The sequence below is a fragment of the Hakea prostrata genome, chromosome 10 (genome assembly GCF_041222555.1).
Source record: "Hakea prostrata isolate BN-2017 chromosome 10, UWA_Hpros_2, whole genome shotgun sequence".
In the NCBI taxonomy this organism is placed as follows: domain Eukaryota; kingdom Viridiplantae; phylum Streptophyta; class Magnoliopsida; order Proteales; family Proteaceae; genus Hakea; species Hakea prostrata.
This window is the reverse complement of record NC_142609.1, coordinates 1184901-1203066: the sequence shown is the minus strand read 5'-3', so window position 1 is coordinate 1203066 and position 18166 is coordinate 1184901. Positions and strand designations below refer to the sequence as shown.

Below are 18166 nucleotides of genomic sequence, written 5' to 3'. Positions count from 1 at the left end.
CGGTCATGCGCAATTTCACTTCCAAAGCATGCATGAATGTGCTTTCTGGCACGATAGTGATAGCTTCTAATGTAGAAAATAATAAGTCTAAAGAAGTCATGAGTTCCAACCTATGCCCCTACCACGCCTTCCCCTTCCCCTCGGGCCTGTGGTCCCCCAATGGCTCTAACTACTTTTCTTTTTTTTGATAAAACAAGAAAAGTGCATTAAGTTGAAGATTGGCAGCAGTTACAAATACTAGATATTGTTCTATTACAGTTATCCTCTAAAGTTGATGCCTTATAGGCATGTTCCTCCAAAAGATTTTGGAGCACCGGTTGCTGAAATGTTTTATAAACCATTGTTTTTGTTAACATTGCCAAGTCAAGCAGCATTGTTAGTCCTTGGGGATTCTATTTTTGCTTTGTAGGCCAACTAATGGCTCTAACTACTTGATGATGTCCAAAAAGAGAAAAATATCCATATCCCTAACGGTACAAGTGTCCAACATCTTACCAAACACAAATATATGAAAATTTGAGTTTCTAGGCTACAACCGGATCCACCAACTAATGTGCCAAAGCTAATTCTTTGACCAAATTCATCTACTATATGAATCAAATTGGTGCTTTCACAAAAGGAAAAAAAAAAAATCAATACATTTTTTTCTTCTTCTTAGGGTGTGTGTTAAGCTTATAGATCAATACCTTTGATGGTACTAAAATATTATTCTCAAGTAAAATAACTACATTGGCTCTCCGTTCAATCTTAAAAGAGTGCTTCTCATCCCAAAGATATGAATTCTCAAAATAGTGGAAGTATATGTGAAAATTACTTATCCACCCAAAATTTAAATATTTTTTTTGGCGTGCTTTGAATGCAGGAATATCCGTACTAGCAACACTATCTCAATGGGCAAATGTTCAAGCAGATTGTGTTTTGTACAGAAAAAAAAATGAGACAATGTGACATATCTTTATTTCTTGTGACTGGTGAAAAAAACTCATGCACCAGAACTGTTGGGGTTAAGGACAGAAAATTGGAGCAATACTGTCTTTTTTACATTTGTGTCATAACCATCTCTCAAGTTTACAATTGATGGTTTTTTTAAAAGTTTTTATAACCACTTGCTATTTTATATGGAAAGAGAGAAACTCCATCTTCTTCACACAAAAAACACCAAACCCATCGGCGGTGCTCTCTAAAACAAACCATTGGATTGTAGCTTTAAAGCTGCGGATGAATGAGGCTAGTAGTATTAACCCCAGGCAACCCCTATACAAAATCATCTTGAGCAACCCCAACAATTTGTAGACAATATTTGTTATATAACATACAAACGACTAATAATATTGTTTTATTGTGTGCAGAGGTATCTAATAAGCGGTTAGGAAATACGGGATGGAGCATTGGTGTATATGTGGGAGGACATTCCGGTTTATTAATTTTGGAAAATTAAATATAATAAATGATTTGGAAGCAACACTTTTTGGCCTACAAGTAGGCATTGACAAGGCAACACAAGAGGGGCTGAAAATACAAGAGACTTGAAGCAATCATCTCGCTCTACCATCTCTCTTACCTAAGCCGACTACAAGGACGTAACCTCTTCATGTAAACTATTATGATGAATGTTACAAGGGCAATACAAACTCTAACTATTGCATGTTCCCTTCCCATGCTCTGGTTTGTTAATCAAGAAAAAAGAGGTAAAATAACTACATAAATATAATATTCTTCTTCCCTCCTGAAATATAGACCATATCAGACAATATCTACATAATGAAGTTCTTAAATAAGTACAAGCCCACTATTGTGAGATAAAAGATAGCAATAAATGATAATGATACCAATAAAATGTGTATGAAAGTATGAAACCAGTGAAGAATGAAGATCCAAGTATGATTCAATCCTACATTGTTAATTGGAGAATGGGTTTTTTACGGGACGCCTTAATCCTGATCAAATGGCTCAGGACTTTGACATACGGACTTACAATCCCTCTCATCTTGACTCCATCACAGTCTCCCTTCTTTTTGGTTCGAAGCTGAAGCTGCTTCTCTTCTTCTCTGAAATGGTGGCCAAGAGAATTTTTACCATTCGTCTGATCTTCCTCAACGCTCAGCATCAGTTCCTTCAGCTTCAAGCTTTTATGATCACTGAAATGGTTCTCACTTTGGGGAGAACCCATCACTGCTATCCTCTGCCCATTAGCTCCATCAACATGTTTCATGGACTTCTTCAAGCTTCTGGGATTGGTGGTATCTTCCTTCAGATCAACTACTTTGGAAGAACTTCTTCGTGTGTCCTTTGGATCATCAACCTTCATGGGCTTTCTTGTTCTCTTTGACATGCTAGGGTCATAGCGCCTTCCAATCTGAATGCATTCGCTGCCCATTTTCAGATTAGCTCACAGAATTGGAGATTCCAGGTTGCTCGGAGTTGAAATGCCCGGGCAAATAACTGGGATTGCTAGGAGATCTAATAATACTGAAATCTTCAGAGTTTCCTTGCAGATCAATCAAGGTTGTGTTCCAGATGTTCAAGAAGGTGGGTTGTCCATATCGTTTAATCTAGTACAACTGAAAGATCAATCTCCTACGTCAGTAACTAGAGAAATGATACCAAACAACTGGATGTGATTGTATTCTACCCCACCAACATCCTGGTTTTCAAGAATTTGGATCAGATTCGTCAATACAACTCTCGCTAATTCCTTGATGATTCAGACCGATATTCGACCCAGGCTGATATAAATCCTGCCATAGCCACTAGTTATTAGGAACATGAAATCATATATGAAATTTGTCCCTGTCGATTTGGATCCAAGATTAGATCAGAAATGACTAGAATTGATCCCAAAAACCCTATAATCGGTCATGTTGAATTGAAATCAGCCACCGTTGATCCGGACTCAAATTGGCTAAACTCAACCGATCAGATTCATTTTTGAAATGGTAAAGAACACCATCTCCACCTTATGAGGGCACAGTGGATCTCAGGCACTGCATTATCATGGACGGTGACAGTTCATTTTCCTGTTCTGTATTCAAGGTACGTTCAAGTGTTCCCCCTTGCTTAATACTTACTCCTGACTTCTGTCTCAGGCACAGGGTTGGTAAGTTCCAATGAAACAACAAAGTTTCAACAATAAATCGTATAGAAATTTTGCATAAGTTCACCAAACCAATTTTACATAGTTTTTAGATCTATTAGAGATTAATAGTACTAGCTCACCAGAACAAGCACAATATCAGCTAGATGAACAAGTAGGGGATCAAAGAATCAAGATTCTGGTAAAGGTGAGGAAATCACTTTTGCAACCAAACCATAACTTTTTTAGGCATTTCTTTCAGAATTGATTATTCCATAGCATTATTCTCCAGTATATGTCAGCCATCAATATCAAACAGCAACCTCTTCACGCTTTTTACTTTCATATCTAAAGCTTAGATATTTCAATTATGGGGGAACCCAGGAATTAATACACAACACTGCAGGTCCATTCATACGCAAGAAGATCCCACTATCTTGCTCAGTTTGAGTACATGAGAAACATTGAAAACAAAGAGCTCCTTGTCATGGACATGAAAGTATGGCAGTTACAATGTAAAGTAACACATATTTGGCCACATACCCTAGAAATCACATGAAGATGTCCATGACATTGAAACAGAACAGGGAAAAAACCTGCAGCTACTGCAAATTCACATGTTTACAATTCTTGATACGCTTCTCCTGATTTAGAACCTTTTACCTAGCAAAGCGCATGGTCCACTCTGCCGCCACCTCATCATGCTTAGCTCTGTCTGTCAGGTACAAGTGGGCAATCCCCGGGACTGAAGGGTTATCTGCAATGACAAGTTTTAGTTAGAGGTATAGCAAGACAATTATCTCCTGGAACACGTCCAGAGGAAATTTGGCAGTTAGAACTTACATGGGTCTGGATTGATGAATATTGACCTCATGTCTTGTAGCACCTTTGAGATTGTAAGAGCAGGACTCCAACCATCCTTCAAGATGTCCACACCAGGATTGCCAGAAGAATCAATATTGCAGTGGTAGATTCGGGTCATGAAAACCACCTAAAGCCCAAGAAAAGAGAGAAACAAGAGATTAAATTCAAGTATTAGATGTAACCTAGACAGGGAACGTACTTCTGTATGAATACAGGAATGGATTCTCCAACAGAAACAAAGAACCAGAACTTATAATTATATAAAATAGATTACAGATGTCTTTCAGCAATAACAAACTATCTAACTGAACTACAGTCGTACACAGCTGTCTTCTTTTTTTTTTTTTGGGTGAATAATTGACATTAGAGTGTTCTTCAGATTACTTAACAATCTAACCAAGACATCACAGAGAAAGAACCATCAGAGAGAAAGAAAAAGAAAAAAAAAGGAGTACTGCACATGGCTAAAATGTTCTGTCCAGTATGACTAACAAATTCATAGATGCAGACATGCACTGGGTACAATCAACATTTATATAAAAAACAACAGCAAGAATAAGAAAACTAAATAAGCCACAGATGTACCAGGTCATATGGTGCTATGGAGGTAGCAAAATATAACATGCTCAATGGGCCCAGACGTTGGGTCTCACAATACCTGCCACTCAAGCTAGTTTTTGAGACAAAATCTTAATCAACTAACATGAGAATTTTGAAGCTGATACATTTCAGTGGCAGTCCTTGCTTATACAATAAAATGTTTCAATGCAGGACAGCATTCCTGTTTATCAATGATCCAGCACAGGAAAACCTTCCAGCAAACATTTGGAGTACATAGAACTAGTCCAATGCATAATGTACACCAATATTTCAAATGACAACAGAAGAAGGAAACTAGTGAAGTTTACTTCTTGCAAACAGAGTCACAGACACCCCAATATGCTACCTGCCTGAACCACGCTCTAGCCGGCCATAAGGTCAAAATAAGTGGGTTAATCAGAACAAAACCTTGCCCAAGTTACACCAACTCCAATAATCCTAGACGCGTATCACCTGTCAAAGCTAGACACGTAAATGCTTTATTAAGTAATTTCATCTTACAACCACAGCATATATAGGGATTATTGTTTAATCAGGTAATAAAACATTGCCAAGTTATGCCGAGTAGATATAAGAGAGATGGGTTGAAAGTTATGTCCTCCCAAATATATTTTCCATAACTACATTAGAGATTAGGCAGTATCTCCTGTGGAGACTAACCCTGTAATTCATTTATCAGCTGATGCCAGCTCACAATCAAAGGATATATAAGCATTACTGGTTATTTGGCTCAATGTCAAAATGAATTAAAAATTTAACATTAGCATTTCTCTCACCCCTCCCCCCAACAACACCCCCCCCCCAAAAAAAAAAAAAAAAAAAAAAAAAAAAAGGAACAATGACCTGGTCTTCAATGCTTTATCTTGGTTCCATTCAAAAGTCAGGAATGAGACAACCACACAGTGATTTCTCCTGACATGTACAATAATGTCCAAAATGGCCAGAGTTTAATATAAATATAACCTCTCAAACTTTGGAATCTATCAGGCATACCTTGGGAGGTTTGAATGGGTACTCGTGTGGGAACGTAATGTCAAGGAAAAAAATTCCACCTTCGTAGGGCCCTGGAAACAATAAGACACAGAAATTAAATAAAGATTTTTCCTTAACCAAAAAGAGGGGGAAAAAGAGAGCATTTCCAAGTCAGATAACTGATGTCCATAGGGGCGGGCCTCGGTGTAAAGGTCAGGGGACCATAGTTGCAGCCTAAGATCAAGACATCGAAACAGCCTCCCAGCAAAGATTGCTGGGTTAGGTTGTGTAGGAAAATTGCCCCTCGGAATCTGCTTCTGCAGAAGCTTTGGCACCTGGTTTGCCCTTTTATAATTAATGTCCACAGGTCATTGGAAGTTTTATATTGTGACTATGATACCCCAGGCCCTTTCCCATCTTATGGGAAATGAAAAAAGAAAACAAAACCCCACCTTATTGTCTCACAAGTCACAACCAAGAAAAGCTGACGAAGGATGCTTTCGCATGCCAAGATTCAAGTTTACATAATTTACCTAGCCTTGTTGGGATAAGATTTCACCGCCACTAGCAATTCGGAAGGTGAGTTCCTTATCTATTGGTGTTTCTTTTTCCGTCTTTTGTATCCATTTGGGTGATGTTAATTTTGTAATTTTTTCCTACTCTTATTAATATATTCTTTCTAATCTTTAAGCCAAAAAAACCTCCACTCGTAGAAAGAGTTATAGCTGAGCACGATATAGTAATAGGGTATAACATATTAATATTGTAAAAGAGAAATCCCTCGAATCCCAAACATGCTCCACAGGAACACCCTCTGCAGCTATCTTTGAAGCACTTGAAAAGAAAACAGCAGAACTCCAGCAGATGATGCAGCACATGCTTTCCATGCCTCATGCAACTGCGATGATTCAAGTCCAAGGCACTCAACCAATAATTATAGATTCCCAATCATGCTTACATGATTTTTAAAATCACATAAGGAACAAAATTTCACATCTTTAATCTGTTTCCAGATTCATCATTCATTAGCACAAGCATTAACAAGTCTGTAATTGACCACCACAAGAACATTGCTTAGTAAGTGGTTATCAAGTTTCATCTGCCACAAATTTTGAACTCTTTTAAACAAAGATAAGTTAAAAAAACAAGGGCAAGTTAGATGGAGGTGAAGCCATGAAAATGTATGCTTGTTAACTTGGAATAGATATTCAATTTACTAAAACAAAATATCAAACCCAAGTTATGATATCAAAAGATCTATGTTGTCCTAATAGCGAAAGATCCATAACCATTTTTAATGCTCTCCTATGTGTTGACATTACGATTTTCAATATAAGGCCTGTTAGGATTTCAGTGCCTGTAATCAGCCTAGGGACCTAAAGAAAATTGACAAAGAAGAAGAAGAATGAACAAGATTGAAGAAGAAGAAGAAGAAGAAAAAGGAGGAGAAGGCAAAAGGCAGAATGTCACATTTATATGAGTTTTACCTATTCAACTAAGCAATAAGGAAAATAGAAAGTACACTATACTAGGTAACTCCTGAACTGCACATGGCCAAGATTATCCATGATATCTTGACCATCCTGAGATCCAATCACTCCCCCTCAAGTTGGAGTATACAAATCAAGAACTCCAGCTTGGAGTCTGGATCGTCTACCCATATGGAGATGAAACTTTCCAACTCCCATCATTGGATTTTTGAAAAGTGTCCAATGTCAAAACAAGATCTTTTTTTTGGTAAATTAGTTAAAATAGATCTTCTCCATGCTTGGAATAACAAGAATATATTTAGAAAAACAAAAAAAAAATGAAATCTTCATCAATCATGAGCATTACCAACAATAGCAGACGTCAATGGACACTGAAATAACAACTTAAGTAAACCATCTTCATGTTGGACGAACCATCCAACAATAAGAACAATAGGCAATGAAATTCAATAAATAAATAAATAAAAGAAAAAAAAAAAGCAATTTCGTTACTGAATCAGTGTGCAATATATCAAGATTTTCTTGTTTTAGGGGGGGGGGGGAGAATTTATGTTTCATACATAACACAAAGGACTAAAAAGAATGAGCGCATCAAATTTAAAAAAGCGATAATTAATCCTGAAATTTGCTCCTGAAGTGGAACTTAGCGACGTGCTAGGATTCAACATAATAAACTCTTTGGAATATCCAGCAAATCTCTAACGGTACCTGTACATCTCACAAAAACAGAGAGAAATGAGAGAGGGGAACCCACCTGGAGGGCCAATGATGGTGGCGACCCACTGGTAGAGACTGTCGCCTTTGGGGCCGGCGGCGCAATCCTCAGGAGGGTTCAGGTTAAAATCCATCATCTCCTTCTGTATACGCTTCCCTGAAGCGGACACCGTTGTGGTGGATGGCCATGCCCGTCCTCCTCCTACAGCTGCTGGTGTTGTTCGTCCGCCTGACGAGCTCGGGTAGTTCATTGCTGATGTCTCATACGTAATTCAATACTGTTTGATTCGAGTGTCAGTGGGACAGTGAGAGTAGCAGACGACGAAATCTGAAATTCTGAAGGTGTGAATCCAAATTCTAGTTCTGCTGTGGACATCCAACGGAATCGGCACAAGCTCCAGTCGGACCCCGAGTTTAAAAACCGTGAATCCAAATTGTAGTTCTGCAGTGAACCAAGACGGGAATTGATAAAACAGAATCGGCTTCAAATAAACCCTAAGTGGAATTGGAATTGATCCGATTCAACTGATTTGAAGCCATTTATGGGCCAACGAGCAAATGTTCAGATAGGACATAGATGAGAATCCGTAACATCACCCCGTCAGGCCAAACGGTTTTACCACCACAAAATCAGTGGGCCCCACAGGTAAAAATATTTTTAAAAAATCCCATCATCCAACCCCTGTCCTCATGTAACTTGTGGTGGTAAAGCTGACGGGTTGAGGATCCGGACTCCATAGATGGCAGGTCATACACCCACCCATAGGCGGCTAGGAACACTTAGCCTGCCTGACACGGTGTTCAATCTAAAAATAAAATAAAAAAAAAAAATTATAAAAATTTTAAAATGTAGAAATTTTTTTTTCTCGTTCAAATGAATTTTTATTTTTAGATTGAAAACGCGACATTAATCTAATTTCATGAATTGAAAATTTTTTCTTTATGTCAGTAAAAGATCCAAACTTGTGAAAGCGTGTTATGAGCTTTAACCTACCTCCATCATAGTCAAGGAACGAAATTTCGGACGGTGCTCCCGCCGGACGCCCCTTGGGAGTCCGGGCCCCTACCTGCTTGGGTCGCACTTTTCTGGCCAGTTGCTCCGTCGGGTTGGCGGGGGTTGGCGGCCCCGTGGCGCGCCCGCCCTGCCGGGGTCGTGTCGTGGTTGTTGGTTCCCCATCTTTTGGGGCGTCGCGTCGTTGCCCTCGTGCCGGTCTCCGCGTTCTTGTGGCTCCCCCGTTTGTTTTGGTCGCCTCCTCCTTCCCGCTTCTTCCCTTCCCCCCTCCTCGTTCCGCGCCCCGCTTCCGGGTCGTCATTCCCTCCGGCCGTCCTTTGTCCCTTGTTCCGGTGGTTTTGGCGTTCCCTCGCGGTCCTGTTCCCCGTCGCGCTCCGGCCGGGCTTTGTCGTCTCGTCTGTTTCCGTCCTTTCCCCGTCTTCCCCTTCCCGGGCTCCTTCCTTCTGCATAAAAGACTCACATTCGTTGCTTCTTTTGTGCCACATTCCTTGATCTTGTACTTCCCAACGGTTGTACCACTTCAAAATATCAATTTAATATGACAGCCAGCCAGGGCCTTTGCACAAGCAAACTCCAAGAGGACAATATTTTTATATAGTCTTACTAATAAGCACATTTATGTGTGAAATCTTAGGACATAAAACATGCATTTTACACACTTAGAGTGGAGTTACCTTAGATTTTATGTTGTTTTTGCAGATTTTAGGATTTTTCAATATTTAAATAGTCATTTGGAGTTTTGGGTATGAAACATACAATTATACATGTCAAGAGGTCTGTTCAAATTCTCAAGTGCGAAAATGGGTCTGATCTGGAGCATGATGGGCTAGATATGTAATTATGGGCTAACTCCAAAATATTTTAAAAATAAAGAAGCAAATTATGATCTACAGCTGAGATTAAAAATTATCAATCAAATCTACAGAGGTATTATTGGAAATTCTGTAAAGAGAGTCCTAATGGAACCAAGTTGGATTTTATTATTCTTTTTTTTTTTTTGGTAAATACTTTCATTAAGGCTGGGCAAAGCCAAGGCTGAAGGAAGCAGCCAAGGAGTGGAAAGAAGCTGGATTTTATTCCACTCCATAAAGGAAGGTCATGTTTATCAAGTTATAGTGTACTCTAAAAGCTCCCTCAAGTCAAAAACATGGAGAGAATGAGTACTTGTATGTTTCAATATTTTATTTCCTATTTGGGACTTGATCAAATAAGGAAAAAGAGGAAAAATAATTCTGTTTTTGAGTGTTTTTGTCCAATTTTGATCTAGCCCTTCATTGAATGGTCATCCGATGTCCGATCAAGCTGATTTCTTGAGGAGAGCTTCACGACTTCTTGATCCTCAAATCCAACGGGTGGAATTGTGCATTTGATCACTCTAAGTCAGTCCGATTAGTATGCCAAAACCCTTCTTGGTTGAGTCAAGATAGGAACTCGAATTTGATTCAAACTATGTCCCATGTAATCTAGAAATTTATTCTATAAAATGAGAGCATATTCTAACAAGAGAGAATGTTTTTTGGAGCTTTGGAGAAGCATACTTTCTTTTTTCTTTAGTTTATTTAGGCTTTCTCTAGTTTTATTTGATTGCTTTGTGTGATTCTAATTTCTAGATTGAATGTTTAGGTTCAATTTCTATGTAATGCAACTTCAATTTTAACCAAACCTAACAACTAGATTTAGAATGATCTAGATCTACAATTGGTAGACCTAAAGAAAAATGAACCTCAACATTTAATGGACCATAATCACATTTCTAGCCCATCATGCTCCAAATCAGTCCCATTTTCGCAATTGAGAATTTGAACGGACCTCTTGACGTGTAAAATTGCATGTTTCATACCCAAAACTCCAAATATTTGCTTAAATCTTGAAAAATCCTAAAATCTGCAAAAACAATATAAATCCCAAGGTAGCTTCACTTTAAGTGTATAAAATGCATGTTTTATGCCCTAAGATTTTACACATAAATGTGTTCATCAGAATTCCCCCACACTTAGACTAAGCTTGTCCTCAAGCAATAATAAAAAAAATAACAAATGCAAAAAAGACAATTAATGCAACAAAATAAAATCCTAACTCACTTTGATATGAATCATGGTTACACTTAGTATGTGTAACAAGCTTTAAACCACTAGGTTAACCCTAGATGACGAGTTTTCTCTCGTGGATGTTTGTAGAGAATATACAACCAAAAATTCCAATTTTGCTCAAAATAAAACATTGCAAATTCCAACTTTAACAATTAGTTAGTACTCATACATGATCAATAGCTATGACAATTTTTCTCACCATTGATTTAAAATCCCCCACACTTGAACTTTATTATCCCATATTGATTCTTGAGACTAAGCATATATCTCAATCAAATATTCACCTTATATATTTTAAGTACACCTCTCTTTTAAGCAAAACCATTCACAGAGTAAAGGGACCAAAGACTAAGGTTTTGAAGTATTTTTGACCAAACATTTATACCAATGCATTGATGACACTTGCATTTATTTTTATTATTTTTATTTTTATTTTCTTTTTCTTTGAATAGTGAACTCTACTTTACACCACTACCGTTGGCTTGAATGACATGGTAGAGCAAACACTAGAAACTCAAGTTACTTTGTAGCTTTGTGCATATGCCTACATATACAGTGATGCGAGAGTTCTTTTCAATAATCTCATTCCTAAAAGTTTCGATCAAGTCACCTTGATTCCTGAGTTGGAGTGCCCTGTCCAGTTCCAAGAAATTCAATTTTTACTTATCTAAATCATTTTTGTTGGTATATTGTTACAATACCTTGATCTCAGACTATAACTTCTTTTTTTCTTTGGTAAGAGAATTTCATTGAAACGGGCAAGAAGGACTAATGATGTCCTGATTACAAAGATCAAGAAGCCACGTAGTGAAATTAGGCAAGATTATCATGATTGCCACAGATAATGCCTCCCCAGCTAGAGCATCAGCGACAGCCGACACAGTTTGCCGCCCTAGAAATGGGCTCTAAAACAAAAGAGTCAGGCCCGCTAAGAAAAACTTTAATATCCTCAACAATGTTAGATATATTGGCCGGAACACAAAAGGAGGGGTTAAGGAGGCAGTTTGTCAATTCCTCAAACTATAACTATGGCTCACCAAACATTGCACCGCCCACTCCTTGCTTAGGGTATCCTCTCTCTTCTTTTACTCCCCCATCATCATGATTACCATAGATGACGCCTTCCTAGCTAGAGCATCGGTGACACAATTTGCCGCCTTGGAAATGAGCTCTAAAACGAAAAAGTCAGGCTCTTAAGAAAAACTTTAATATCCTCAACAATGTTAGATATATTGACCGGAACACAGAAAGAGGGGTTAAAGAGGCAGTTTGTCAATTCTTCAGACTATAACTATGGCCCACCAAACATTGCACTGCCCACCCCTTGCCTAGGGTATCCTCTCTCTACTTTTACTCCCCCCCCCCCCCCCCCCCAAAATTATAGTCCATCCGTATTACATAAATACATAAGGTGCTGCTGTATATAAATTTGATTTGTATGCACGTATCTCTGGTCTAAGCCATGAAAGTGAACTGCCACGAAAAAAATGCAAGCAAAACAAGAGATATTCGTAGCAAAGTTCACTGAATTTACCAACGATTACAGAATTAGAATCCAAAAAGTTGCAAAGAGAAAGTGGTAAAAACACAAAAATGATCAACAGAAGAAGTAAGAACAAAAGAATAAGCATTCAACCATGGTTGAGTATTCCTTAGGCTAAATACACTACATCTCTCTCAACTCTTTACAGCATTGCTACCTCCATAGTACTGTGTCATATTTAATATAAGCAGAGGCAAAAATTGATAACGTGTGCTCCCTCTGAATCAGACAAGAGTAAGAATAAGCGCCAGTTCCAGGATCAGACACACGATCTCAGAAACTTGCAGGGTTGAAGTTGAACCCACATCAATCGAGGGCATGGGTCCAAAAGCAGTTGGAGTTGCTAATGTGCTTGAGTTTGAGCCAGAACTGCAACATAAAATCACATGTTTAGAGCATGCATATGAAAACATTAAGATTTTCTAGGAGAAGAGAAATTCAAGACTGCTCACCTTCCAGCAAAAATACATGAACCATAGCCTGCAAAGTGTATGTACCATCAGAAACAAATAGAGTACATAAAAAAGGGTGGTCTAAATTCAACACAAAAAAGGTGTGTAAAGAAATTATAAATGGTCAAACTAGACAGCAAGAAAAAGAAGATATAACAACTCTGAAGTTCATGATTTTTCAGAAAACTGTTTACTGCAGGGTTCTCTCTCTCTCTATAAAAATTTAGTAGGGAAAAGATATTACAAGAAGAATTGGGATCTTACTGGGATCAACATTGGTAACTGTGGCTGTACCACCAAAATCACAGGTCCCACCAACACTCTTCATCTTATGAAAATAATCATTGTAAGCATAAGAGGCATGGTTCTGGAGAGTGTCAGGATTGTAGCATGGTTTCCCCGCTTGAATAGCAGTACAATTTGACTGTCCTTGCCCACAAGCCCAGTTCAATCCAGCCTGCAATGAATCAGAATCTGCATCTTGTCTTGCCACACAGAATACACGTGAGGAGCTACTAGTAAGTTGAGATGAAGAAGCCAGACTTAGAGGATACACCAATGACCCATTTGTGAAAAAGGTGCCCCAGTTTTTCTCAGATGTAGGCCCTGGTCGTTGGTCTTCATTGAACATCTCATAAATGTACGTGCTGATAGGTATAGTTGGACGGCTAGGAGGACCTGAATTGTTGAGAACTCGACGGATCAAGTTGTTGTTGTATGTCTGTGCATTCCCAAGAGTCGCATCAGGCTCATCTGATCCACCTAGCCAAGGCCAGCCTGATTCTGTCACCAGGACAGGAATACCAGAAAAATTGAGTGCATCCATAGAGTAATAAGTGGCATCAACCATGGAGTCAAACATGCTGTTATAGAGAAAAAGAGTATTGGGATCAACTATCTGTTTGGTTCGAGAAAGTGGTTTAAACAGAGCATATTCAATGGGAAAGATGCCATTTCCTTTTGTGTAACCATAATAAGGGTAGGCATTTAACATATAGAAGGACTTCGTGTTCTTTAAAAATCGGAGGATTTGGAACATGGTGGAATTCCATGTGGAATTGAAGGTTGCAGTCGAGGGAGGGAAAGGCCTAGGAATAATATCCATAGACTGTGGACTCGAAACTTTGACTTGGGAACTGAGATTAGAAGCAACTAGGGCATTATGAAGGTAGTTCATGGCTGGAACCAGTACAGGAGAAGCATTGGGTATTGAACTCAGCACCTCGCTACCAACAGCAATGGCTGTGATATTGGTTTGTGGCACGTAAGCTACAACATTCTTATTTACCCAGGCTGCTGCAACTGCTGGTGATTCTCCAATCCCTAACACCTCCTTATTAGTGACCCCCACCATGACTTCAATGCCGGTGCCTGCAAGGGCATTCAACATCTGATGGTCTGCATTGTAGAGACGGACATGAGTAACTTGATGAGCTTTAAGGGTAGACACCACATCCAAAGCAGATGGCAAACTGCTGAGATCAGTGCCAATGTTTATCCCTATGAAGGCACCTGTAAGTTCAAAGGATACAATTCAGGAAAAGACAACAAAAACTCAACATTGCTCAATGCACTAGATCGTTGAATACTACAATATGTTTCAGACACACTGTTTAGTTCTAAAATAAGTTCTTGTCTTTCAAAAATAAATAATTGTGTAACAATTTTCAAGGAAGTAATGAAATTCATCTTTGTACCCTTCTTACTTGTAAAACAATATTCTAGACAGTTCAAAGAGGTTCAAGGTCATCTAAAACTGGAAGATAAGTTATAGTTCAGTGAGAACATCAGGTTGCAGATTACTGAAATGGGAGAAAAAATGAAAAGCAGCAACATGTGCTAAAAGTGTTCATAAGAAGCACACTGAAATACCTGACACATCATAAAACATGAAGGTTAGGAGCAAAAACACTCTTCCTTTCCATTTTTCAGGCTTCATTTGACCTCAGACTTTCCAAATTAAACTTCCAAAGATGTCGTTCTCTGCAGAGGCAGAACCAGAACTGCATGATATTTTCCATATACAAAAAAAAATCTATTAAGGTACTCATATGCAGGCATCAACTTCAACTAAAAATAATCATAATTTGCCAATATGAACGGACATTAAACCATATGGCATTTTACCAACAAGTAGAGTAACACGTTCAATATTGTACCAAACACGGGGTAAGGAATTGGGAGCAGATTTCTCAAGCCCAATCCCAACTTTGACTGAGCATGCTGAGCATGGTCAGCCAACCCAGTGTAACATTCCTAGGGTTCTGGAAAATTCTGGGTAGACAGGAACAAGACTTGCAATTGAAATTGGCAGGAACTAATCCTGAACTCTTGAACCATGGCTCTGATGGCAGCGACAAAATTCATTGCTGGTTTGCAGCGTATTTTCAAAACAAACAGCTCAAAAGATGAGAGACAGGCCATAAATAGAACTCAGATAGGATAACCAAATGACAAATTAAATGCTGCAAGGTCAACCAAAGCCAGACAGCAATGACTTTTAACAGGCACCTTGGCATGCTGAGTTTATCATGTAGAAAGAAGATAAATTCTATAAAGATAGAAAATGACCAGCTGATCATGTGACAAAAAAGATGCATTAGAACAAATGCTTTGTAGCAATAAATACTATGTGTCTGAAAAATTTCTTGTAGCTGACCCCATTTAGTTGGGATAAGCTTCTTGTTGTCGTTAAAGCTCACATGAACAGCTCCAGCACAATACAATAGCTTTAATAGACATACTAGAGGCATAAAAATCCTTCTAAGATTTTTTCTGTTGCTTCACCCATTTGCACGATCATGTTCATTGAATTATGGTCCAGCCATCAAGACCAGAAATTTTTTCTTCATACACAACCAGAAAAACGGTGACACTTGATTCTGAGATTCAATCTTATGGTTTCTACAATAACAAAAGGACAAATGCACCAAGAAAGAATTAAGCTTCAACAGAAAAGATAAATAAAGAGAAAACCCACAATTCGCAAGATAAAACAATAGCATTAAAATTGACAAAGGATGATGATGTTCTGCAGGATAAAATGAAAAAAAGCACCTTGAAACTTGGAACTGGAAGACACTAATACAGAGGAGCACAAGCATAACTGTAAAGAGATTATGTGACTTGCCCAACTCATACGCACATAAGAAGACATTGAAGAGAGAAATGACATATGATGTTAGACAATTCCTCTTTTCCAGGATTAAAACCTGAGAAGATCAAGTCTCCCAAGTAGAAACATGATAACTCAGCAACCGAAACATATAAAAGAAATAGAAAGCTAAATGGAACATAACAAATATTAAGTTCATTGTCCTGCATAACAGAACTAGTGTCAGGTCATTGAGTGACAAAAATGTTAAGCTTTTAAAGATTTGAGGTTTTTATACATCACAAGGCAGAAAAATTGCAGACGATTCAAGATATAAAGACACCAATGTACAAAAAGAGAATGAACACAAATACAAGTTCATTTGTAAAACGCAAGATTTCAGAAAAACTACATAGTGCAAGATCCAAAACAAGAGGATCACCAACTGACTAATTACATGAGGAATCCATCATGAGCCTAAATACTTTAAAGTCTGCTTTCAGCAAATTTTATAGGAATCAGCATTTCCAGAGTATCATCATGACACAGTAACACTTCGATACCGCAACTCACCAAATTTTTTTCTTCGACAATGCAAGTAAGCCAATGAAGCTGAACTTACATTGAATCGTACTTAGCTTCTTACACTCAGAAAGGAACGCATAAGCCTGAACTCAGCATTTTTATCAAAATGGAAAAGCTAACGAAGCAAGAGCTAGAAGAGTTTCGAAGATTAAAACAAAAACGAGAAATAACACTAGATGCAGGTCAAGTCTAGAAGAATAACCCTAACTCGTACAACCAGAAAACTAAAACTCCACCAAACATCAGAAAACAAAATGGGCAGATATGCAGAAAAGAGAAGAACATCAACATAGAAAAAAGATAAAGAAGTACCTGATCTGACTTCCTCAGCTGAAAAGCTATAGCTAATTTACAAGTTCACCGTCAAATCTGCAGAGAAATTCGTTTGGGACAAAACCAAGTACATTAACAAGTACCCAAAAAAGAATTTAGAGAGACTTTGTTGTAGCAACAGATTTAGAACCCAAAAACAAATCTTGCTCCACTCTTAGGATGAAGATATATTCGGATGTAGAATAGCCAAAAGATGAATTTAAAACATAAAAAAGCACTTGATTTCAGTTAAAACATCAGATGAACTAAGGTAGATTAACCTGAACTGAGCCCAGTAGCTTATCGGAAGAAAGGAGAAAAATGTACAGAAGAAATACCTTAAAAACCTTAGTTTCTTCCTTTGAATCTTGCCCACATATTATTATAGCAGCAAAAAACAATGAGCTGCTGCTTTTTTTTGTTTTATACATTGTTTCTAAGCAAGTAAATTTTCAATAGTAAGAAAAGCACTACAGTTGCTCTCCAGTTGTATCGAAATTTATGGCGTTCATTTCTCTAAGAAGCAGAAAGGAAATGATGAATTGAAGAGACTTTGCTTTTGGAAATTCTCCTTTGTTCTTTTTTCTTTGTTCTGTTTTTGCTTTAGTTGCATTACTATAAGCTCAAAAGACACTGGAAAGGTTGAAAGTCATGAAAGGGCCCAAGTATTTAACACTTTTACATAAAGGAACGGTCAGAAAGTGGAGCGCTTGGTGTTCAAATTACCACAACCAGGCAGAGCTAAAGTATTTAACATGGGTATCGGCGTATCACTACTGGTTTCCATTTTTGTTTTTTTTTTTTTTTAAATTTTATATTTTGTAATTAATCTTTGGAAATGGATCCAAACTACATTGAAATTTATTAAGCGGTTAAAGAATGGCGGAAACCGCATATATACATTAAAGATTAAGCTGGTGAAGGAAAGCACATCCCACCTCTTCCTTTCATCTTCTTTGTTCAGCTAAAGTTTGGCTTCGATCAGTTTCTTTTTCAATTCGATTGCTGCAGTAATATCTGCTTCCTCTTATTGTATTACAAGAATCACTAACAGTCTCTCTGTTTTTTTTTTGGAACTGATATTTTTTCGAATATTGGGAATACAGTGGAAATGCCGTCTTGAACCCACGAACTATCCACTGTAAAATATGGATCTTACCACTCAACCAAGTATGCATTGGCTAATCACCACTAATTTTGCACTAATTTATTTTCGGTGTTGCAAGTATTTGGAATTTAGTAAAAAACCTTTCATATTCTTGATGGCCTTTTTTCACTCAATCCGGATCACCTCCTCGTCAAGGAAGAAGTCCCCTCAAATTTCTTCACCATACAATAAAGAAAATTTACTTTTAAATACTAATA

At 38.0% G+C, this 18166-nt stretch overlaps 3 protein-coding genes across 6 annotated transcripts; all 3 read right to left on the bottom strand.

The window, feature by feature from the left end:
• Positions 1-1453: 1453 nt before the first annotated feature.
• Positions 1454-2506, bottom strand: LOC149001339 (uncharacterized). The gene has a single exon (XM_089138316.1). The coding sequence runs from the start codon at positions 2375-2377 to the stop codon at positions 1892-1894; it is 486 nt and encodes a 161-aa protein (XP_088994442.1). The 5' UTR covers positions 2378-2506; the 3' UTR covers positions 1454-1891.
• Positions 2507-3094: 588 nt separating this feature from the next.
• Positions 3095-8226, bottom strand: FUS9 (Ubiquitin-conjugating enzyme family protein). Its single transcript, XM_089136897.1, has 4 exons — positions 7754-8226; positions 5531-5601; positions 3917-4064; positions 3095-3830 (listed from the first exon to the last, which is right to left on the bottom strand). The coding sequence occupies exons 1-4, from the start codon at positions 7962-7964 to the stop codon at positions 3733-3735; spliced, it is 528 nt and encodes a 175-aa protein (XP_088993023.1). The 5' UTR covers positions 7965-8226; the 3' UTR covers positions 3095-3732.
• A 4020-nt stretch (positions 8227-12246) lies between these two features.
• LOC149001337 (glucan endo-1,3-beta-glucosidase 4-like) lies at positions 12247-17405 on the bottom strand. 4 transcript variants are annotated; one of them, XM_089136895.1, is made up of 6 exons: positions 17140-17405; positions 16802-16858; positions 14683-14813; positions 13075-14322; positions 12811-12838; positions 12247-12727 (listed from the first exon to the last, which is right to left on the bottom strand). In XM_089136895.1, exons 3-6 carry the CDS (start codon positions 14747-14749, stop codon positions 12583-12585), a joined length of 1488 nt encoding a protein of 495 aa, XP_088993021.1. In that variant the 5' UTR covers positions 14750-14813; positions 16802-16858; positions 17140-17405; the 3' UTR covers positions 12247-12582. The 4 variants fall into 4 exon arrangements, with proteins under 4 accessions (XP_088993021.1, XP_088993019.1, XP_088993022.1 ...); XM_089136893.1 differs by having other exon boundaries at positions 14683-14793; positions 17140-17404; XM_089136896.1 differs by having other exon boundaries at positions 17083-17140.
• Between the last annotated feature and the right edge of the window lie 761 nt (positions 17406-18166).